The sequence below is a fragment of the Corvus hawaiiensis genome, chromosome 17 (assembly GCF_020740725.1).
Source record: "Corvus hawaiiensis isolate bCorHaw1 chromosome 17, bCorHaw1.pri.cur, whole genome shotgun sequence".
NCBI classification, from domain to species: Eukaryota; Metazoa; Chordata; class Aves; order Passeriformes; family Corvidae; genus Corvus; species Corvus hawaiiensis.
This window is the reverse complement of record NC_063229.1, coordinates 12,282,507-12,302,690: the sequence shown is the minus strand read 5'-3', so window position 1 is coordinate 12,302,690 and position 20,184 is coordinate 12,282,507. Positions and strand designations below refer to the sequence as shown.

The 20,184-nt window shown below is 44.0% G+C and overlaps 1 protein-coding gene across 1 annotated transcript in view; it reads left to right on the top strand.

Annotated features, from left to right (window-relative positions):
* Positions 1-1,505: 1,505 nt before the first annotated feature.
* Positions 1,506-20,184, top strand: part of CDH4 (cadherin 4) — a 423,679-nt gene continuing 405,000 nt past the window's right edge. The window contains exons 1-2 of the mRNA XM_048321825.1: positions 1,506-1,663; positions 3,686-3,797. Of these exons, the coding sequence (XP_048177782.1) occupies positions 1,595-1,663; positions 3,686-3,797 (181 nt within the window). The 5' untranslated portion in view covers positions 1,506-1,594. The remainder of the gene's footprint in view (positions 1,664-3,685; positions 3,798-20,184) is intronic.

Genomic DNA, 20,184 nt, shown 5'->3' with positions numbered 1-20,184 from the left:
ATTTTTCAGCTGCAATGTCAGATTTTGCACGTACATCAGATAATATGCATCTATTTATGCAAATTGCTGTCGGATTTATATGCACAAAACACTCGTGCCTGGGAATTCCTATCTGTGGCGTTGAGCTGGAGAGGCAGAGGTTGGGGTTTGGGTGCCAGGGTCGTGCTGTAGGAAAAGAGCAGGAGCCACACTCTGCTTGAAACCGCTGCTTTCAGTTTTCTGTGAGACTGATGGAGTTTCACTTTCTGCCCCTGCACTGATCTGCCTTTATTTTTACACCAGGAATTTGCTAGTTTAGTGGAGTTAGCTTTCTCTGCTACTAATGTGGATGTGGATTAGGCCTGACAAGCCTATTTCCCTCCAAGAAAAGCAGGGCCAGGCTCAGGCTGGTTCACAGATACGGTTGAGGAGGCAATTCTGGCACTACTCATTTCTCTACCCTATCCTGGGATTTTTGTCTCTGGATAGATCAGTTTTTTCCTCCCCAATATGTAATTTTTTGTAGATTTGCTACTACTCCCTCACGCCACCCTTCCCTCACATTCTGGGCTCTGCTCTCCTCAAGTGATATGCTCATCAACCACTGGACAAAGATCTTTTCTGTGGACACACTTATTTTTCCTCATGGGATACACTTGGTTTTCACCTGGGCATGTTGGTTTTTTGCCCACTAAGCACATCTTTCCAGGGCTGTACCAATTTTCCCCTGGGAGTGCTACTTGTTCGCTTGTGGGCACACGAAGAGGTCACTAGAGGAAATGACCTTAAACTGAGACATGGCAGATTGAGATTAGATATTAGAAATTAGATATTAGAAAAAATATTCACTGGTGGTCAGGCATTGGAATAGGTTGCCCAGGGAGGCAGTGGAATCACCATCTCTGGAGGTGTTTCAGAGGTGTCTGGATGTGCCACTGAGTGATGGTTTGGGGGTGACAGTGGCAGTGCTGGGTTAATGGTCAGGGAGTCAGAATCTGAGCTGGAAGGGACACAGAAGATCTTCAAGTCCAAAAGTCCAATCCTTGAGTGAATGGCGGGGATCAAACCACAACCTTGGCATCATCACCACCATGCCCTAACCAGCCTTAAAGCTCTTTTCCAACCCTGGTGATTCTATGATGTCCCTCCATCATCTCTGGACGCTCTGGCTGGTTGGTTTGTTTGCTTATTTCCCCACGAATGTATCAGCTTTTCGCGACAATTCACACATGTAAGTTTCTTCTCCGGACTGACGAGGCTCCCGCGGGCCGCGGAGCTCGGCACGGCGCGGAGCTCAGAAGCGGCGGCGGCGACACCGCCGAACCCCTTTCCTCCATCACCATCACCATCACCATCACCACCATCACCTTCCTCCCCCCCGCCCCGCTCCCCTCCCGCGGGGGGCGGTGCCTGTCGCTTTAAGCGGCGCGTGCCCGCGCGCGCGGGGCGGGGCGTGGCGGCGGCGCGCGGCGGGCGCTTCACCTGCAGCCCGGAGCGGGCAGCGAGCGGCGGGCGCGGGGCGGCTGCGGGACCCGGCCCGACTGCGGGACCCGGCCCGACTGCGCACCGCACACCGCACCGCACACCGCACCGCACCGCACCGCCCGCCGGGGACATGACGGCCGGCCCGAGCCGCCGGCTGCTGCTGCTGCTGCTCTTCCTTCCCGTCTGGGGCTCGGCGGCGGTAAGTGGGGCGCCCCGGGGAAGCGGGCGAGGAGCATCCCCGCCGCGGCTCCTCCGCGCTCGCCGCGGCAACTTCGCGGTCGAGTGTGAGGATGGTGGTGGCTGCGCGCAGCTCCTGCCGCTGCTCCGCCGTTTCGGCCCCTTTTTAAATTCTAAATCGCCGCTGTGCAGTTTTAAATTGTTGGTTTTTTGAGCCGGGACTCAGGTGCCGCCGCGGTACCGGCACAAGTTGCCCTCCGCGCTGGGCCTCGCCGCAGAAACTTCGGGGGCAGCGGCGCGTCCCGGCGCGGAGCCGCTCCGAGCCCCGCGGTGCCCCCGCGGCCGCGCTGCGCTCCCCGCCGAGCCCCGCGGAGCCTGCGCCGCGCTGCAGCCCGTAACTTTTTATTTTGACGAGCCCCTAGACCCACCGAGCGGACCCGGATCGTGCTGGGGGGTGATGCTCTGAAAAGTTCGCGATTTTTAGGGTTTTATTCACACGCCGCCTGAAATTGAGAGGTTTCTGTAGAACATCAACAAGCGCCTGAACGCGTGGCTGCAGTGTTACAGAGCGAGCCGGGTGGCTGCTGGGTTTCGGGCTGGGCTGGCTGCAGGAACAAGAGCCGCTTATTCCTCTGCCTCAATCCCCCGGTGCCAAGTTGAATCTGTGAGGATGTCCCGAGCCCTGGGGAGGCTGGTGGGTGCGCAGGAATAGCCCCGATGCGCTCTCGTCTAGCGAGCACCGCTCTAATAATGGGGCGATCTCAGATTCAAAGCCCGCTATCCTCGGTGAGACCCTTTGAAATGTTTCCTAATGGCAACATCTTGCCCGCCGCGGTCAGAGTCCAACAGAGCCGCCGCTTCCTTGCGCTTCCCATGCAGTAGCTGGCATCCGTCTCCCGAGCGTGATTTTAAGCCGAGTGCATTGGCTTGTGTTCTGCTTACTAAGCTCATCCGAAAGGACCCTTCTCTCCGCTTCCCTTCCGTCTGTCTAATGCAGCGCTGTCTGTGTGCAGGAGTGTTTCGGGGGACCCAGGGGGGCTGCGATTCTCCCCCGGGGAGGCAGGTGCACGCCTGGAGTTGCACTTTGCCGGGGAAGCGCCGCTCCCGGTCCCCCGGCTTCAGTCGGCGCTGCTGGGTCTGGAGGCGTCGGAGGTGCCGCCAGCATCGCTAAGCGATGCTCTGGCTGGCTCTGCCGACAGCCCGGGCGCGTTAGAAATCCCCTGCCACCAGCACTTGTTAGTGCGTAAATCACCTGGCACTCGCTAGGCATAAATCACGGGCTTGTGTGCTGTCAGCGAGTTCCTTTGGAGCTGGGGTCTGGGACCTTCCCTGCCGGGGAATCCCAAGGAACCTCGGCTGTTGTGACTGGACTGCCCTGTCCCTGTGGCGGGGGCTGGATCCTCTGCACAGTCCAAAGTTGCAGCTGAGTGTTTAGTTGGCTGCTTCCCTCTGGGGGCTGGCACGTTGTGCGCGAGACTGTGCATGGTTACGTTTTTAATTGGGATCCCCTCCATCCCCGCCCACTGCCGGGGCAAGTGCAGAGCCTGGAGGGTCCCAGAGGCAGCAGCAGGCAGAGCCTGGGATGCTGCTGCAGGGTGAAGGGGAAGGAAGGGTGTCCTCACCAGGTCGCAGGCTCCTGTGTTTCTCCCTCTCCCATCCTGGGGTCTGCCCAGTTTCTCAGTAGCAAACCTCAGTGATTTGGATGTTGTAACATCAGGCCTTTGCTTGTCTCCAGTTCGAGCACAGCGCCTTGATGAATTGCTGCTCTTTGTTTCCTCGCCTATTCTGACAGTGCCCAGTATTCCAGCCTTCCTACAAACAATGCTCTCTTGTAGTCAGGCAACTATTGCTGGCCCATTTTATTTTTTGCAGCTACAGTATGGATCCCCTCCAACAGATAGGCACTCTAACACAAGCAACTTCTACTTGCACACTGCTTTACTGTTCAGGTTTGCTCATGCCTAAACACTTCATCATTGGGTGCAAAACGTTTTCCCAAATGACAAAAGTCATGGTGTGCATTTTCCTTGTTTTGTTTTTGCAGGCACACAATGGGGATCTTACAGTTAGACCCACATGCAAGCCTGGCTTCTCAGAACAAGACTACACAGCATTCATCTCCCAGAACATCAATGAAGGGCAGAAGTTACTCAAAGGTAAGTGGAATAAAAAGCTTAATAGCTTCTGCAATAACTGTATTTTCAGGAGGTGAAAGGAGGCTTAAAGATGCTGGTTTTGATGGTGAAATTGTCTGCAGAATTATGTTTGTAGGAGGATGAAACACTAAGTGGTTTACCTGAGCACAGTTTTGAATACAGATGAATCATTCCAAGTCTGCATGCTGTCTGCTTCAGGTGGATTGTTTGTTATACTATGCGAGGTCATCACTTCACTCTTGAGTCTCCCACTCCCACCCTGTCTGAAGGAACTCTGCATCTGATATTTTAGAAAGTATTTTTATGTATGAAATTCAAAGATCCCTAAATTATCTCTGCTTTGAAATGGATGATAAAGCAGACGTTGTTGTTGGAAATGTGGTAAACAAGCCTACAGACATTCTGTTCACAAATGTGGCATTCATTTTCATTACTGCCCCACTGACAACATGAAAACACAGGCAAAAAGAAACTACCAATTAGCTTTATAGTAATTGCAGGATTATAACCACTTTTGTGATTGTAAACTCTAAGATGTCTTCGTAATCCAAATAACAATAGATTATCCTGTGTATTGATCTGTCTCCCTTTCAAGTTAAAAATAATTAAACTTTATATTTGCATGATACAGAAAAATATTTTATTCCAAGAGCGTTTTTGAAGATCAGAATCCCCTCCCAGCAACCCAGGAAGTTGGGAGCACATCAGGACTTGGTGCTCCTCTCCAGGCTTTATAAACCCTTTGCAGTGTTTTCCTGAGCACATTTTGCTCACATGCATGTGTCTCTGCCAGAAAGCTGGGATTTCTGTCTTCCTCCAGAGCAAACACCTGCTCCTTTACTTTGATTTTTCTCAGAAGAGAGGGAGAGTTGTCAGTGCTCTCTCTGGCTTCAGCAGAATCCAGGACTGGACATTTTTGCTCTGCATGAGCTGGCAATCACTTTTGTTTCTGTGCCCAGTTGTCTTAGTGTTGCTGTTCAGGAATTCTCTTGACTGGCCTGGCATTAATTAGTAGACCTTGGGGAGTTTATTTTTAGTTTGAAGGGTAACCACAGAGGGAATTGAGATGGACAAGCCCAAGAATATGCAACTCTAAAGAGACCAAACAGCAGTAGTTCACACACTTTGTAGCAATTTTTCCCAAACGTGAAGGCGGCCTTGCAGGCCAGTCTGGAAACTGAGTAGATTTCATGCTCTTTTAGCTTTGCAAATTACTTGATAAAACAATGTTCTCTGAGTACTGTAGAAAGCCATGTCATAAATACCTTTGCTCAGAAGAGTGTTTTTCAAGTTTAGTGCTTGATATATTGTGCTGTGTTTATGGAGGTAGACAGCAGGGATGGAGCAGAAGGGTCTGTTTCGAGGCATTAGATGGCTGGGACTTTAAAAACAGCACACTGGCTGTCATTTCATTTCTGGTTTAACTGATAATTTTTAAATATGAAATTATATTTACACAGGCTGTCAAGTTGATTTGAATGAAAATATATTTCTATTTGATTTTATCCTTTAGGGACCAGTTGTAGTTCTACATTAGTCATGGCAAACCTGCCTCTGATTTAGGGCTGAACTCACCCTGGGGACATTATGTATCCATGCCCCACTTGTAAGATTCATGTCCTGGTAACATTGTCACAAGTTCTATGATTTATAAGCATTTTCTCAACAAAAGGAGGAAGAAAAAAGTGCAAGCACTGTGTTTGCTAATAAGCAAACTATCATCTTTGCACCTTTTAATCTACAGTCAAATACATGCTGTTGTTTATCATAGGAAGCAAATATATGTAATTAATTTATACAATAATGGGCGAGAAAATTCTTCTTCATGCTTGTGTTGTTCTTTATATATACTCTAGCATGTAAAATTGGTAGTTTTCCAGTTTAGATTTAATTTTACTTCCTAGCACTTGATGTGTCTGAAGCATAAAATGTTTATCTCTTTCTTCCATCTGGGTGAAGTATTGTACAATAGTTCAGACCAAAAATGGGTTCAGATTGCTTACATTATCATGTTTGATAGATTGACATATGTACTATTTCACACCATCTTACCACGCAAAGCTTTGCTGCCAGCTACCACCATCTTATTCATCAGCATTCAGTAATTCATCTGCAGGCCAAATGGGACTGTTTGCCTGAGCAAAAAAAAAAAAGGAAAAAAAAATGTAGGCAGGAATTCACCTGTCAGTGCTTTCATGGAATTTGGGGGGCGGAAAAAGCGTGCGTGTAGCTGGGATGGCTCTTGGGGGATTTCATGGAGCAAACGTGAGATTTTTATGGATAATGCTCACCTTGTCCTTAGAAGGAGAGGTGGGCAGTCCTGGGCCAGTTTATACCTAAAGGTTTGTCCGTCAGAAATCAGGGAGCATGGAGACCTCAGCATGGTGGTGAAATTCCTCCACACGGGGAAGTTTGGATGTTCCATGGCTCAGGATGAGCTGCATGGCAATAAACTCAGCATTTCCCCTTTAAGCTTTGCAACATCCAGCTCTCAAATGTATGCACTGTTATAAATGCATCAAAATGAAAGTGTTTATAGTATTCTAGGTTTGAATCAAGTTAAACAGATAATGACTGCTTATAATTGGTTTATTCCAATGGAAATAGCTTAGCCTTAATTTGACAACAAGAGCTTTTACAGAGTCATTGTTTTATTATAAGTATGCCGTAAGCTATTAGCTACTACTTTGTGGTTCATCTTATTTGCCTGAGTCAGCTCTCTAACATGCTCAAAAACATACAGATTCTAGCAGGAGCTATTTGTTACACAGTAATTAACTTGTTTATGATAAATGGATGGGAGAAATGTCACGGCATTTTGTTTTATGTATAAATGAAAAGCATCTGCATTCTAAAAATTTCATGTTAATTAGACTTAAAATAGTTTTCCCCAGTAGTGCCACAAATACCACACACTGCACATCACTGCCAACACTGTGGCCTGATGATGGGGTGTGAGCTGAGGTGATTTGTGGAGCCATTGCCTTCCTTAGAAATGCCATCACTGCATCTCTTAATGAAAGTTACTGGGGTGTAATCTGTTCTACTTTTTTTGTCTTTGTTTTTGTTTGCAGGATAATAAACTTAGTCTTGATCACTGATGCATGATAATGTTTAAGATATGTTCACTAAGAATTTTCTTCTTTAGCCTAAGGGAAAGATCTCCATGTCTGCAGTATGGCAGAGGACGATTGAGGCACAGGGATCTTTTCCTCTTTGTTAATTATTCATTTTAACTGATGGTGGTGAGAACATTGGTCCTGAGGGGTAGGGAGCAGGGGCATGTAGGGCTGCACTTCAGTTCAGCAGTGTCCCAGGGGATCTGATTCCTGATGTGAACTCAGTGCTTGGGAGTGATGATCACCAGTGGCCTCTTGGGGAAGGAGGGAAAGAAGGAGTAGGATACTGAAAGTGGTGTGCAATATGATATTCTTGCTATTGGCTTTATGCCCTTTTTTTTTTGTAGTGTTTTTTAAGATTATAATTAACAAAAAAAGACGTTTTTCAAAATTAGAAGTTCAGGTTTAATTGGCATGCAGTGGGGCTGTGGCAACTGGGAGTGGGTGGAATGGCATCAGGGTGTTGAATGTATTATTTCTTCAGTGTAGTCCCACCACAGCTCCAGCGCCTCTCAAACACACCTAAACAAAACAACTCACAGCAGACAACACAAGCAGGTGAGAGGCACAGCCACTTTTTTGTTTTTCTGTGCATCTCTTCATCTGCAGTGATTCACATTTCTTTGCCCAGCCCAAGCAGGCCTGTGCTGATGGAGCAGGGTAACTTCACTTGCATAGGCAGCTACGTTTGGGGACAACTGCGTGGCAGCACAGTTTATTTTCATAAGGGAAGATGAATAAACTCTGCCAGCATGTTCTGCTCTAAGCAAGTGTATGAAACCAAAGGTAGCCAAGCTCATGCAAATGCATAAAAATGTAATTGCTTCCATTCTAGGATTTTTACTAGCATGATTTTTGGTTAAAAACAAACAAAATTCATACAAGCTTTATTGAAGTACCTCTTTTTTCTTTTTATAAGAGTTCACTATGGAGACCATCTCTTGTAAGTTTTTTAGAGGTAGGATGTTATTCACGGTCCAAAGCTGTTTGTTCTCCCCATTGAGGTTTCAAAACCTCCATCCTTTTCAGCCATCACCACATCCAATATTAAAACTTAGGAAGGCTGTGAATAGTGTTTAGAAAGCATTGACTGTGTAGACCAAAGAACCCCAGCATCCACAATCCCGTGGGATAGTTTGGAACAGTGTAGATGGTGTAGGCTTCCCACTTTTCCCGGGTTTAGAGTCCAGAAAATTCCCAGGTACCCCTCTGCTATTTTGACAGGAGCTTGATTCCCATAGGCAGGTCAAGGTCTGTCTCTGGAGAGTATGTGGGGATGTGTGAGGCTTCCTCTGCCCACAGTCGTGCCTGTGTCTTCCAGGTGCTCTTTTGTGTCTCCTACAGGTGCTTTCGGAAAAGGGAAGAGCCTGAGGAATGTTGGGATTTGTTCTGGTGTTTGGTGGGGTTGTTGAGCACCTCTTGAGGATTGCTCGGTGCTTGCAGCAGCTCTGCTGCAGCCTCCTGGAACAGCCAGTTGAAAAAAGCAGAGAGGTTTTTCCATTCATGTTTTCATTATTTTCTGGTCTGTGATTCCGCATGGAAAGCAGTTACTGAAGTTATTGTACATGTAATTAGCTTCACAGTTCTCTAATAAAATCTGCAAGTAGGAGAACATCCATTGGGAACCCAGAACTCTTTCCCTGATCTTCCTTCCTTCCTTTCTTGGAGGAAGGAGAGGCAGACAGGCATCAGCTCTCTGCGTTCAGCTTGTACATGCTCCAGTGAAACTGCCTCTCAGAAAACACTTCTTGCATTCTGCAGGACAACTTCTTTTAAAAGCAGCTTCTTGTGATGGGCATGTTGCAAATCAAAACCATAATTTCCATCATGAGTTCCAGGGGAGACCCCAGAAAGAGCTGCTGCAGATCGGGGAACTGCTGATGCCTATGTATTTTTAATGTTGTTCTTCAGATCTAACTTCTGACACAAAAATGATGTTTAAGATGACATTTTTATCTAAATAAAATTGCACTTAATGAGACTGGAGTAGTCAATAACACTCTGTAGAGTTAATCCCCTTACACTGTTTAATAACTGTATATATTGCTTTCTAGTTCAGAGCTTTGAACCAAATTCCTCAAACCCAAGCAAAATTACTTTTTTCTGCATTCTGGGGAGTTAACTGATTTTTATCTGAATAAATCTGCTTCTCCAACAACAGATTTGAAGCTTCTCTCTTTTTTCAGGGATTTGTCTGTTAGAGAATTGCGCTGCTTCAAATTAGGCACTCTAAATAGGTATTAAGGAAGAAAATGAAACAATAATTTCTGTTGAATAATTTATTCATTTCTTTATTTATGCTTAGGCTTTTAGGAAATAAGCTATGTCTGGAACAGTATCAATTAGTTATTTATTGTGAAATACCTGTTGTTTTGAACTCTAAGCTGATCGTTTTAAGTCTTTTAAGGTTAGAAAATGTTAATTTTAAAGTCAGTTCTTTGTACAGGAATTGACTGACACTGACAGAGCTCATGAGCTCTGATCTCCCTGAGCAGATGCTGAAAGCATTCTGGAAATTACGGTTTTTGCATGTGGCAATTCAAACTTATTTATTCTAGCAGTGAAATATTTTCTTGCTTAATTTTCATTGACCTAATGCCAGTTCTCATTGCCTAATTTCATTGATATTTATGTGTAGGCCTCCTTCTGCCTTAATTTCTACTCTGGAGATGAGTCTCATGTTTTTTTAGAGGGAGCTTATTTCATTGCAAACTCAAGGAGGGGAAGTACTTGGTTCAACAGCAGCATGGGCCATGTGCACAGCTCATAGAATATTTTAGCAGTATAGATAATACTTAAAAGTCTTATTTGAAGGGCAAGAAGAGATTAAAACTACAGAGGATAAGATTTCATTGGAAATCTGCTGCTTAATGTTTCTCATAGAATGAATTTGAGTAACATAAGGAAAGAAGGGAGTTTCTGTTTGATTTGAGGTTACTGGTATATTCAAAATTAGGGCCGTTGCTGTATCAAGTGGAATTTTTTATTTTCAGGCAAATGGAAGTAGTAAGAACTAAGACTATAAAGTGATGTTTGAAAAGCAAAGTCCAGTCCTTGCCTCTGGGAACTCCAGCTTTGAGCGCTTTGACAAGGGGGTTGGGATGAACCTGTGCCAGTGATTCCAGACAGATTTCTCCAGGATCCTGATGTGGAGCACTGCAGGAGGAATTGATCTGTATCCCTTTTTGTGTATGTAAACCTTTTGTGCTCTAGCCAAAGCTTCTGAAGAGGATTTGGCTTCACATTCAGTTTTCCTTTTGGTGCCTACATGAACCCCAGGGTTGCTTTTCCAGGTAAAACCCAGAAGTGTCCTTGCCCAGCCCTGCCATGGCAGGGTTTTCTTACTGCTCAGGATGCCATGATATATTGATATTTTATTTTAATATTTATTTATTAGTATTTCTGAAAGGAGAGGCTGAGAGTGCTGGGATTGTTTAGCCTGGAGAAGAGAGGTCTCAGGGGGAGACTTCGTCATTGTGTATAAATTCCTTGTGAGAGTGTGTTGAGATGCACAGAGCAAGGGCAGAAGAAAATGGGCACTGACACTGCAGTGCAGGACCTTGCACTTAAATGTGGGAAGAAGCTTTCAGTGTGAGGGTTGTCACACTGTGAGAGGTTTCTCAGAGGCACTGTGAAGTCTCTGTTCTTGGAGATACTTGGAACCCAAGTGGACATGGTCCTGGAGCCTGCTCTGGCTGGCCTTGTGCTGAGCAGGGACTCGGGCAAGCAGCTCTGCAGCCTCCACTGGGCTTTGACCCTGGCAAGCACTTTGCAGGGGAAGAGATGAGAAGGCAGAGGGATGAACTGAGCTTTTCTGCAAATACAAATCAAACAGCTTTAAATAAAAACATTGCAACAGCCTGCAAAACATGATCCTTACTGGGAAATCGTGCTTCTTTAATTTCTTGGAAGCACAACCTCTAAAGAGAGAATAATTGAAACACCAGGGACCAGCATTCAGCTGTTTGCTTCCATTAATGTCCAGACTTAACCTAGGCAGAGTTTGTCTCCTGGCATAAGGAAATGTTACACTTATATTGAAAAAGCACTCAGTTTCCTCTTTAGTTTTAGTAGAATGAAAGAGAACATGCAGAGTTTCTGTTTTCCCAAAATATTTGTCTTATAACTGGCTACTTCGTTTCTTTCAGGAGGATGTTTGTTTCCTAAGCAAGTTCTCTGCAACATGAAAAATACTTGGGTTGAACAGGATCTCTTTTTGCCACAGGCTTGCGATTTTTCTTGTTTATGTTCATTATCCCTAATTTATTTATTAATTTTGGATTGCAGTTGCACAGAGGGAGTGGGAAGTGGCAAATGTTCTGGCATATGGGCTGCACTGTCGTTGGGAACAGTCAGCCGTGCTTGCTGCCCTGTGCCTTGTGACCCCAGGCTGCAGCATCCAGATTCCCGTTTCCTGCTCCCTTCCAATACAAAATCCTAATGATTTTTTGCTGTGCCCTCACTACTTTGCTGCTGCTGTTCCTCCCCACTTGCCAGCATTCTGTAACAGAGAGCCAGTGGCAGTAATTCAGCCTGTGCTGGTTGTGCTGCTGCTCGGAGGGGTCGCATCAGCTGCAGCCCATTAACATGAGCGTGGTAATGGCAGCCACTGTGTGCAACGCACAGTGGGGGTGTTGGAAGCTCCTCTGAGGACCCTGAAGATATGTATGGGCCACCCATGAAGGAGAAAAAAAATAAGATAGATGCCCTTTCTGCTTTGAAAGGAGCCAGTCTGTTTTCATTGATACCCAGAAGCGCTGCAGTCATTAAAGGCTATTACTATGCCTATTATAAATCACAATTTCCTAGCAGTTCAGAGGTTAGTCACAAAAATTACTTTTAGTCTAAAATTTTCTTACACTGGGTTTGTCTTGTAGTAATTCCAGTCCTTCTTAAAATAATTATGAATGTAGCAATTATCCAAAGAGAAACAGTCAAGATTACAAAAAGCTGTGTATCAGTGCTCTCTGTCAGTTCATGTCTAGAGAGTCATGGAAGGCAGGTCAGTGAAACAAATGTCTGTTACTTCACCATGTAGCAAGAAAAGCATATTGGAACTATTGGTATATGAAAGAAAAACATACAAGCTTGGGAAGATGGTGGAAAATAAAGAAATTGCTACAGGTGATAAAGTGCAAGTCAGGACTAGTTTAAAGTATTAAATTTAATCACCTGTTTGTTCCTGATCTAGTCAGTGGGGGTGAATAGATAATTCCATATAAATGCCGCAGTTCTGTCAGTGAGTCTCACAGATGTCACTGAGAGCTGTTTGTGGTGTCTCCTGGACCTGTGTGTTGGTGTTTCCTGCACTCAGAACCAGGGCTGGAGGAGTCCAGGAGGATTCTAGTGCACACTCCTTCCCCAGAGCATGAGCAGCTCCTGTGGAACAGGTTTGTCCCTGATGGGGACTTGAAGATCTGTTGGTGGGGACCAAAGCCACTATATTACATTGCTTCCCTTCCTCTGTGTTTAAGCTGGAGCTCTCTTGATGCAATTTAAACCTGTTTGTATTTGTCATAGGCACAGAGAACAGTTGCTGATTATTCTTCTCCCCCCAACACACTTGAAAATATTTTTTTCAGGTTCTGTAGGCTGAACCTCTCATTTGTTCCCTCTTGTGTGTCGTGCTTGGCTCCCTCCTCTGAGCCCTTATCTTTGCTACTAACTTGATACTCCAGGTTGATGTGACACTGCCAGCCACGTCTCACAGTGCTGAACAGACAGGGAATATTACTTTGCCTGTTTTGCAGGCAATACTCCACTAGATTTATCTAATGTGATGATTGCTTTTTTTCTTACAGTATGATACTGTTGACTCATGTTCAGCTTGTGATCCAGTATAACCTCCCACATCATTTTTTGATGAACTGCTACCTACCCAGTCATTTTCTATATGTGTAGTAGATTAATCCTGCTGAATCGTGTTACCTTGCTCCTCTTCTGTTGAATTACATGTTATTTTCTTTTATCATCAGCCTTATCTAACTGGTTGGGATTGTTTTGCATTCTTGTCTTGCCATCCAACAGCGTTGCAGTTGCATCCTGCTCGTGCATGGCTTGCAGATGTAACAGACATATGCTGCATTCCTTTATCTGTTCTGTTAATAAAGGATTGAACAAACCCAGTTCAAAACAGGCTGTGGCAGAGCCCATGTGACAGAGCCTTCTGCTCTGACCATGCACCATCAGAACATGCTCTGGGTAAAGTTATTTCAATAACTAAAGTTGAAATGGTGCCTTGGTGAACTGAGCCTTTAAAGCCTTCATGTCGTCTATCTGGGATCTGTAGGAACACAATTCCAAATGTCTTCAGTTGTCAGTACTTCTCCTGACTTTTAAGGGAATTACAGACACTAGGATCTTTGAATTTTCACCATCTAGAGACATTCTACATTAAAAGCCTAGGCTAGGTTCAGGGAATTTAAATAAAATGCTGTTGCTGTTGGAGGGGAAGGACTGCTGGAATTCTCTGCCCACTGGGTTGTTTAAATGCCCCAACTCAGCTGCAGGACCAGAGGTGTGTCCAGGCTACAGGACAAAATTTTCAGGTTGGCTTTCCTCTGGATGCTGGAGGTCTGCTAATAAAAGACATTTTTATTGACAGATATGTTACCAATCCCAGTGTGAGCTGAAAGAATGGGATTAAATTAAAGTTGAAGCAGTAAATGGCACTGTTTACCTGTATGTGGTATAATCATTTCCACTGATGGCTGGGGATTTCCACCTTTCCTGTGTTCCCATTTCCCAGTTCATCTTGGAAGGTGTGGAAAGCAAGGTGTTCACCCTACACAAACCAGCTGGATGTTGCACTGCCTGTTTTTACAGATCTGTATTATTCACAGACTGTTTTAGGAGGCCTAGCCCACACTTAAATATTTTACTGTTTAGGATCTCTGTTGAATTTTGCCCATCACGTCTGTGTGTTTTGGTAACTGAGGAAAGGCAGATGCCTGCTGCTCCCTGTGCTGGAGGAAGAGATTCTCTCTGCTGAAATCTTCTGGAGCATCTCAATTTAGAGGGGGAAAAGAGCTGGGCTAGAGAATTTCCAGTGGTTTGCTCCCAGTAAAAGTAATTCCCTGGGGAGGCAGAGAAAGTCATTGTTTCAGACCCTGTGTGCCCTGCTACTTGTCTTTTAGGAGCCTGATGTTGCTGGCTGGTTGCTTTGCTCCCTTCAAAACAGGTTTACACAATTACACATGAAAGGCAACCGCTCATCTCCATAAGCCTTAAATATTTTTATATTGTGCCTGAATTATTTTGGAAATTAAACTTTCACTTGTTTACCTTTTTATGGGCTTCGGAACATTTTTCAGTTGATTCATCTTCCTTTTGGCTCTCTTTAGAGGATAAAGCAATGTGGGTAAATGGCATTATAAAAAAAAAAAAAAAAGGATTTTTCATGTTGTTTGGATTTTTCCTTTGCCTGTGCAGAGAAGGGACAGGTTAAGGATGAAGAAAAATATGTGTATGGTTGATAGGATGAAGGAGAATCAATAGGTCAAGGCAAGATTTGGAGTGATGAAATATTCAAGGATTGCAACTATCAAAAATGTTTGGATTGCATCCAAAGATTTCCCCATCCTCTTTTCAAACGGCACGAAGAGACCCTCATCAGGACAAGTTCAGTGATCTCTGGAACGCTAAACTCTAGATGCCTGTTCAAATAACTGAATAGGAGATTGATTATCTCTGTGCAAAGTTTACTGAAAGATTTTTCTGCTTTTTTTTTTTTTTGTTTGCCTGGAGTCTCAGATATAAGAGAAATTCAAAGTTGAAAGGCTGGTTGCTAGATCTGCTAACAAGCAAACTATTCCAATTGTGCTGGTGGTTTTGAGACCTCCTGATAAGAAGAAAGGCAGGAGGTTTAGGTTGGGCAGTAGCAAAATTTCATCACCGTCGAGGTCGTTAAACATTGGAAGAGGATGCTCAGGGCAGTGGTGGAGTCACCATCCCTGGGGGGATTTAAGAACCATGAGGATGTGGCACTTGGGGCTGTGGGTCAGTGAATGGTTGATGATCTTAGAGGGCATTTCCAACCTAAGCAGTTCTGTGAAGCCCCCAAAGAAGGGCTGTGTGGGCAGTTAGAAATGCCTGGGTTGGTGTTAGCAGAGGTTTAACCCTCCTTACTCACTGAACAGGCAGGGCATGGCACTGAGGCAATTCCTGTGAGTGCTGAATTAACTGTGGTGTTTTGGCAGAGATGAGGCATTTGACCAGAATGAATTTTCCTGGTATTTTCAATAAACAAAAGTTTTATTTTCCTTTTCTGCTGCGAATTGAGACATAATGTTGTCTGTATCCTGTTAAAGAGCAGCAGAACCAAGCAATGGTGGCACAGCCGATTTTACCTGTGCAATAATAGAGTAAGTTTCATGGCTGGAAGATGTGATGATGAAGCAAAGTTCTGTTAATGCAGCAGTTGTGTCCTTTTGCAATGTACCTGTAGGAGGGAGAGTTCAACATCTGTGGAGTGGGGCTGTTCTGGAAAAAAAAAAATAGAAAATTAAAATAAGGATGGGAGGGATAAAGAGATGTGGATGCCTGGAGCCCTGGGGACCCCACAAAACTGCTGGGCCAGGGCTCCTGTTGGGTCTGGACAACACCATCAATGGTGCATATGCTGGAGACTTAAAGCAAAGGCAATATTTCTGCAACAGTTTATTAACAGTCTGAGTGGTTTTTTGACCTTTCATCTGCATCGGGGTCCCTTGTGAGCAGTCTTTTATTGCAGTGTATCTGTCTGCACTTCCAGGAGAAATTTGTAAGGAATCCACTCACTGAGAAATCTCTTCTTAGGAGAACTGTCCTGAAAAAGGAAAAACAAAATACCAAACAAACCAACAAACCCAGCAACAAAGAGTAAAGAAAAAACCTCAAGGTTACATATCAAAATCTGTAACACATGCTCAGAAAGAGTTAATATATGGTGAATGTCAATTAAATACTTCCTCGGCTAATAAATAGCTTAGGAGGTATAAAATTTAATACTCCTAAAATTGCAGAAGCCTTTGAAGAACACGCTTAAATTGGACTCGTTGGAAGAAGGAGATTTAAAACTGACCTGTTTAGAGGTGAGTGGTGAAAAAGGTACAATGGAATGAGGCTGCATTTCTTCAACACAGAGGCATTTGGGCTTCAGTTTTGCTTTCCTGAGGTGGCTTCTTGACCAGTTTATTTTTAAGTTCTTGTGTAACACATCAGCTGAACTCCACTGGTAACAGTGGCCTGTTTATTTATGGGCCTATTTTTAAGTGTTTCTCAGGGCTCAGCTGGGCTGGGAGTGGGTCACTGTGCCACAGAAATAGCTTGAAGAGCATCTGTGTAGTTCTGCCCGTGGCCATACCTACAGGTCCTGCTCACTTTCAGCCTTAAAGCATCAATCTGTTCCCCATTTCAGGATCTCAGGTACCAGATTCCCACTTTCCTTCTATTCTCTCCCCATCATGGTCATCTACAGGAAACAAGTGAGATGTATGCATGTTTCTGAGGGTGGTTTTAGGCACATTTTACAAAGTTTATAATGGATCTTTCTTTGAGAGGTAAGCAGATGAGCAACAGAAACTGCTCTGAGGTCACAAGACATGTTGTACTCGTTCTGAGTTTATTTGGAAATCGGAGCAAACCAAACTTTGCCTAGTTGGCTTGCTTCCTCAGGAGCAGTGCCCCCTGGTTTCTTCCACTTGTGTGTTTTTTCCTAATCCCAGTGGCAGTCATTTTTTTGGCACTTGCAGTTAGGAGAAAAAATTAAGTAATACATGGCATTTGTTTTGGCGCTTGTTGTGACTCATAAATAGGGATAACATCTGTGCTGATAGTTTTTTGTGATATATAACCAGACTGACTGAACAAAGTTTTCATTTATTGCTGTTCTTTTGCCATTGTTATATTTAGGGAGCTCCAGTGTAAAGAGTGAAAATATATGCTTATGTACACTGCTCGTGTATAGATCAGAATTTATATACATCCTGTGACTTTCAATTTGGCCACTGTACCTTTTTAAACTAAAAATGGCTTATTGCCATTCCCTGAGCCTAAAACTTTTTCAGGATCCTTCTCAAATCTCAATCTCTTGAAGGCTCATACTGCCAAGACTACACCATTCTTTTAATTAAAAGACCTAAAAAGAGAAGTGAATCTTCCAGTGGATGTAAATCCTTATAATCGTGAAATGATGTAAATCGGTGCAGCTCCTTAAGTCATTGGAAGTATTCTGACTTACATCTACTGAAAATCTGGCACATAATATTCCTGCTGGTCCTTTCTTTTGCCCAATAGTTGCTCTACACAGAGTTGGCACCGTGGACAAAGCACTCTCTTACGAGCTGATAGAGGGTGGCACGGCTTCCAGCACTGCTGATTCAGCACAGCAGAGGCCATTTTCCTGATCTCTTTGTGAGTTAGATTAAATTACTCTGCAAGCTGGACTGGAGCCACAGGCCATAGTTTTACAGCCTTATAACATGGTATCCTAGCCCATGGCATCTGAGAGGTCTGGCTGTGTGTAAAGCTCTTCTGCTTCACTGCAGAGGATTTTTGGATTTGGCGATTGGTCCCTTTGTGAGGCTCACGGCAGCAGGACTGAAAATATTTTGATTGTCTTGTTGAGATACACTAAAGTGGGGCTCTTTTAATGGAAGGAAGGGACATCATGGGGATCAAGTTAGTATGAAAACTCCACTGTGTGTGTTTGTCATGGCAACGTTTCTTTAGATTTGCCTTACAGAAATGCAGGATAATAAATAACGAATGCAGGATTTAATGAATATAACGCAACAGGAGCACCAGTGAGGCTGGGGGCTTGTGCCATCAAAGCTGTTCCAGCTTACCAAAAGTGGGGGAAATCCATTTCCCTTCGTGTCTCAGTACAGGTACATTTCTCATCTAATCTGGGCAGGTTTGGAGTTGAACCAAGGGGAGATGCCCTTTGTGGTGAGCTGTGCCCTGTTCACATCCTACAGAGCTGGGATGCCTGTGACTGCTGTAACAGGCGCATGGGCAGAGGCAGAAGCATGTTTTCTGTTCTCTGGCAGCTGCTGGCTTTGTGTATTTCCAAAGCAGAGCCAGCTCTGCTGGGCTCTGCAGTTGGGCTCCACGACTGCTGCTCGCAGTGAAATTGGTCCGACTGTCTTTGGCCAAGTAGTGCTCCCTCTGATTTACCCTTTCCCCTCCAGCCCTCATGATTGCAAAAGGGACTCTGGCAAATGGAGAAAGCAACTATTAACGAGGAGAGAAAAGGTCAAACAGATCAAGTAAAAGCCATCCTGCTTCCAGCATAGAGAACAATCTAAGCTGATCCTGTCCAAGCCAGGTGTTGGAGTGAAGTTGAGATCAGGCTTAAAGAATTTTAACCGTAAGTTTAGAAGCTTCACTCTGTCCCTTCTCCCTCATCTGACTTCTCATCACATTGTTTTATAGCTTTAAGGGGCTTGCATTATATCAGGATGGGCACCCCACATGTGGTTATCTTGGAGTTGCATTATTGCCTTTCAGATTTAACTGTGTAGTTTAAAAATAAAAAAGAAAAGCACCACCAGACAAAACCCTCTGCTTTTAATACAAAGCTGAATATATTTTTGCAAATAAAAAGTATTCTTGATTCAGAACATCAGGCAGTAATTCTCTGGGTGTGATACAGAGGTGAAGTTCATGTTGCTGGTTTCAGTGCAAAACCAAAAGTGGGCAGATAGGAAATTCGTTTCTGAGTGGTTTGTTCTATTTTCTGAGCCCCAGTTCAGTCTCATGGACTCGGGTAGAGCTGCTGCACAGAGGGTTTATCTATTGATTTCTGAATGTATTGTGCTGTTAATCTAAAACCTCTTTCCCCAGTGGAATTTCTATTCAGAAGGCTCTAGCCAAGCTCAAGAAAGTTATTTGATTTGGGAAGTTTGAAAGAATAATAAAAGAAGGATTGATGCAGTTGGATTTTCATGAGCTCAGTCTTCTAGTAAAATAGACAGGCTGCTTCCTCCTGTGTGTGTCTGTGGTGCTTGGCTCATTATTTAGGAGGAAGGCAGAGTATGGAGATCACTTAAGTTTTACTGTCTGAGAATTTGCAATTATGAAACTTGTTCAGAAGAAAGTAATGAGAACAGTTTTGGTGATATAACAAAATATAAAAATTAATGGGTTAGTGTGGCTTTATCTTCCCATAAATTTGTGTGCTTTATTTCTTAGCAATTGGGCCTTTTCTGCTAATTTTTAAACTACTAAAAAATTTAGTGCCAGTATTTGGGAAATCCATGTAATTTCCCAATGAGACATATGTGGCAAGGGAATTGCACCATATAAATCAGGGAACTTTGTCCCTTAGATATTTCCTTTATAGGAATACCCTTTAAGCATTGAAGATCAACTAAGCCTTTTAAAAGAGCTGTGACAGCAGAAAAGATGGTGCTTTATGAATTTTCTTGTTATTAAAATATTAATTCCTTTTTCTGAGAACTGAATATGGGAATAAACAGTCTTGTGTTACAATTAAAAAAATCCCAAAAAATACTTTCTGCCTTTGAGTGCACTGGTGTTGTCTGTAGTGCAAGAGTTAGTGAAGGAAACAAAAGAGATGAAATTGGTGGTGAAATGAAATGAAATAAAATTGAGGGGTTGTTTTGGCTTTTTGGGACTAAGGTCCTGTCCAGCTGAAATCAGTTCCCTTTGACTTCACAGTGCCCATAGCTGGTCCAAAAATAGGTTTATTCTGTGTCATTAGGATGTTGTCAAGTTAAGGAAGGTGGACCTGTATCTAAAAAGAGTTTCCTTGTGAGTATTCCCTCTCTGGAGCACTGTAGTTTATTAGACATGATTATTTCTTCCTTGGGTTTGGAAGCACACTTGTTGCTCTTATTTATGCAAAAAATGCAGCTCTCTGGAGGTGTGTGATTAACCTGAGGCATTATTTCATTGCAGACCCAGGTGGGAAGCTGGTAGTTCAGAGTATGCATGAAGAATTACCTGGGTATGAGGCAAAATGTTGTATTAACTGTGCAGTTAGTCTTTGTCAGCAGCATTTAGAGTTTCTTCAGCCCTTGTGGTGACTAACCTAGCAGAATTTTTTGGTGAATAGTTCAATTTGCTTAAATGGACTGATTTTCTTGAGTAGGCAGAAAGTACATCTTATTTCATGTCTCAGATTTAGTTCAAATGAAAGGCCAAATCCAGATTTGACTTGTGTTTCTTCCCAAATGTCTGTTTAAGCACTGGGTGAATAGGATACCCAGGATCTGGCTGAGGGAGCTGTTCAGAGGGACTTAATTTGCTGGAGCTGGGGTAAA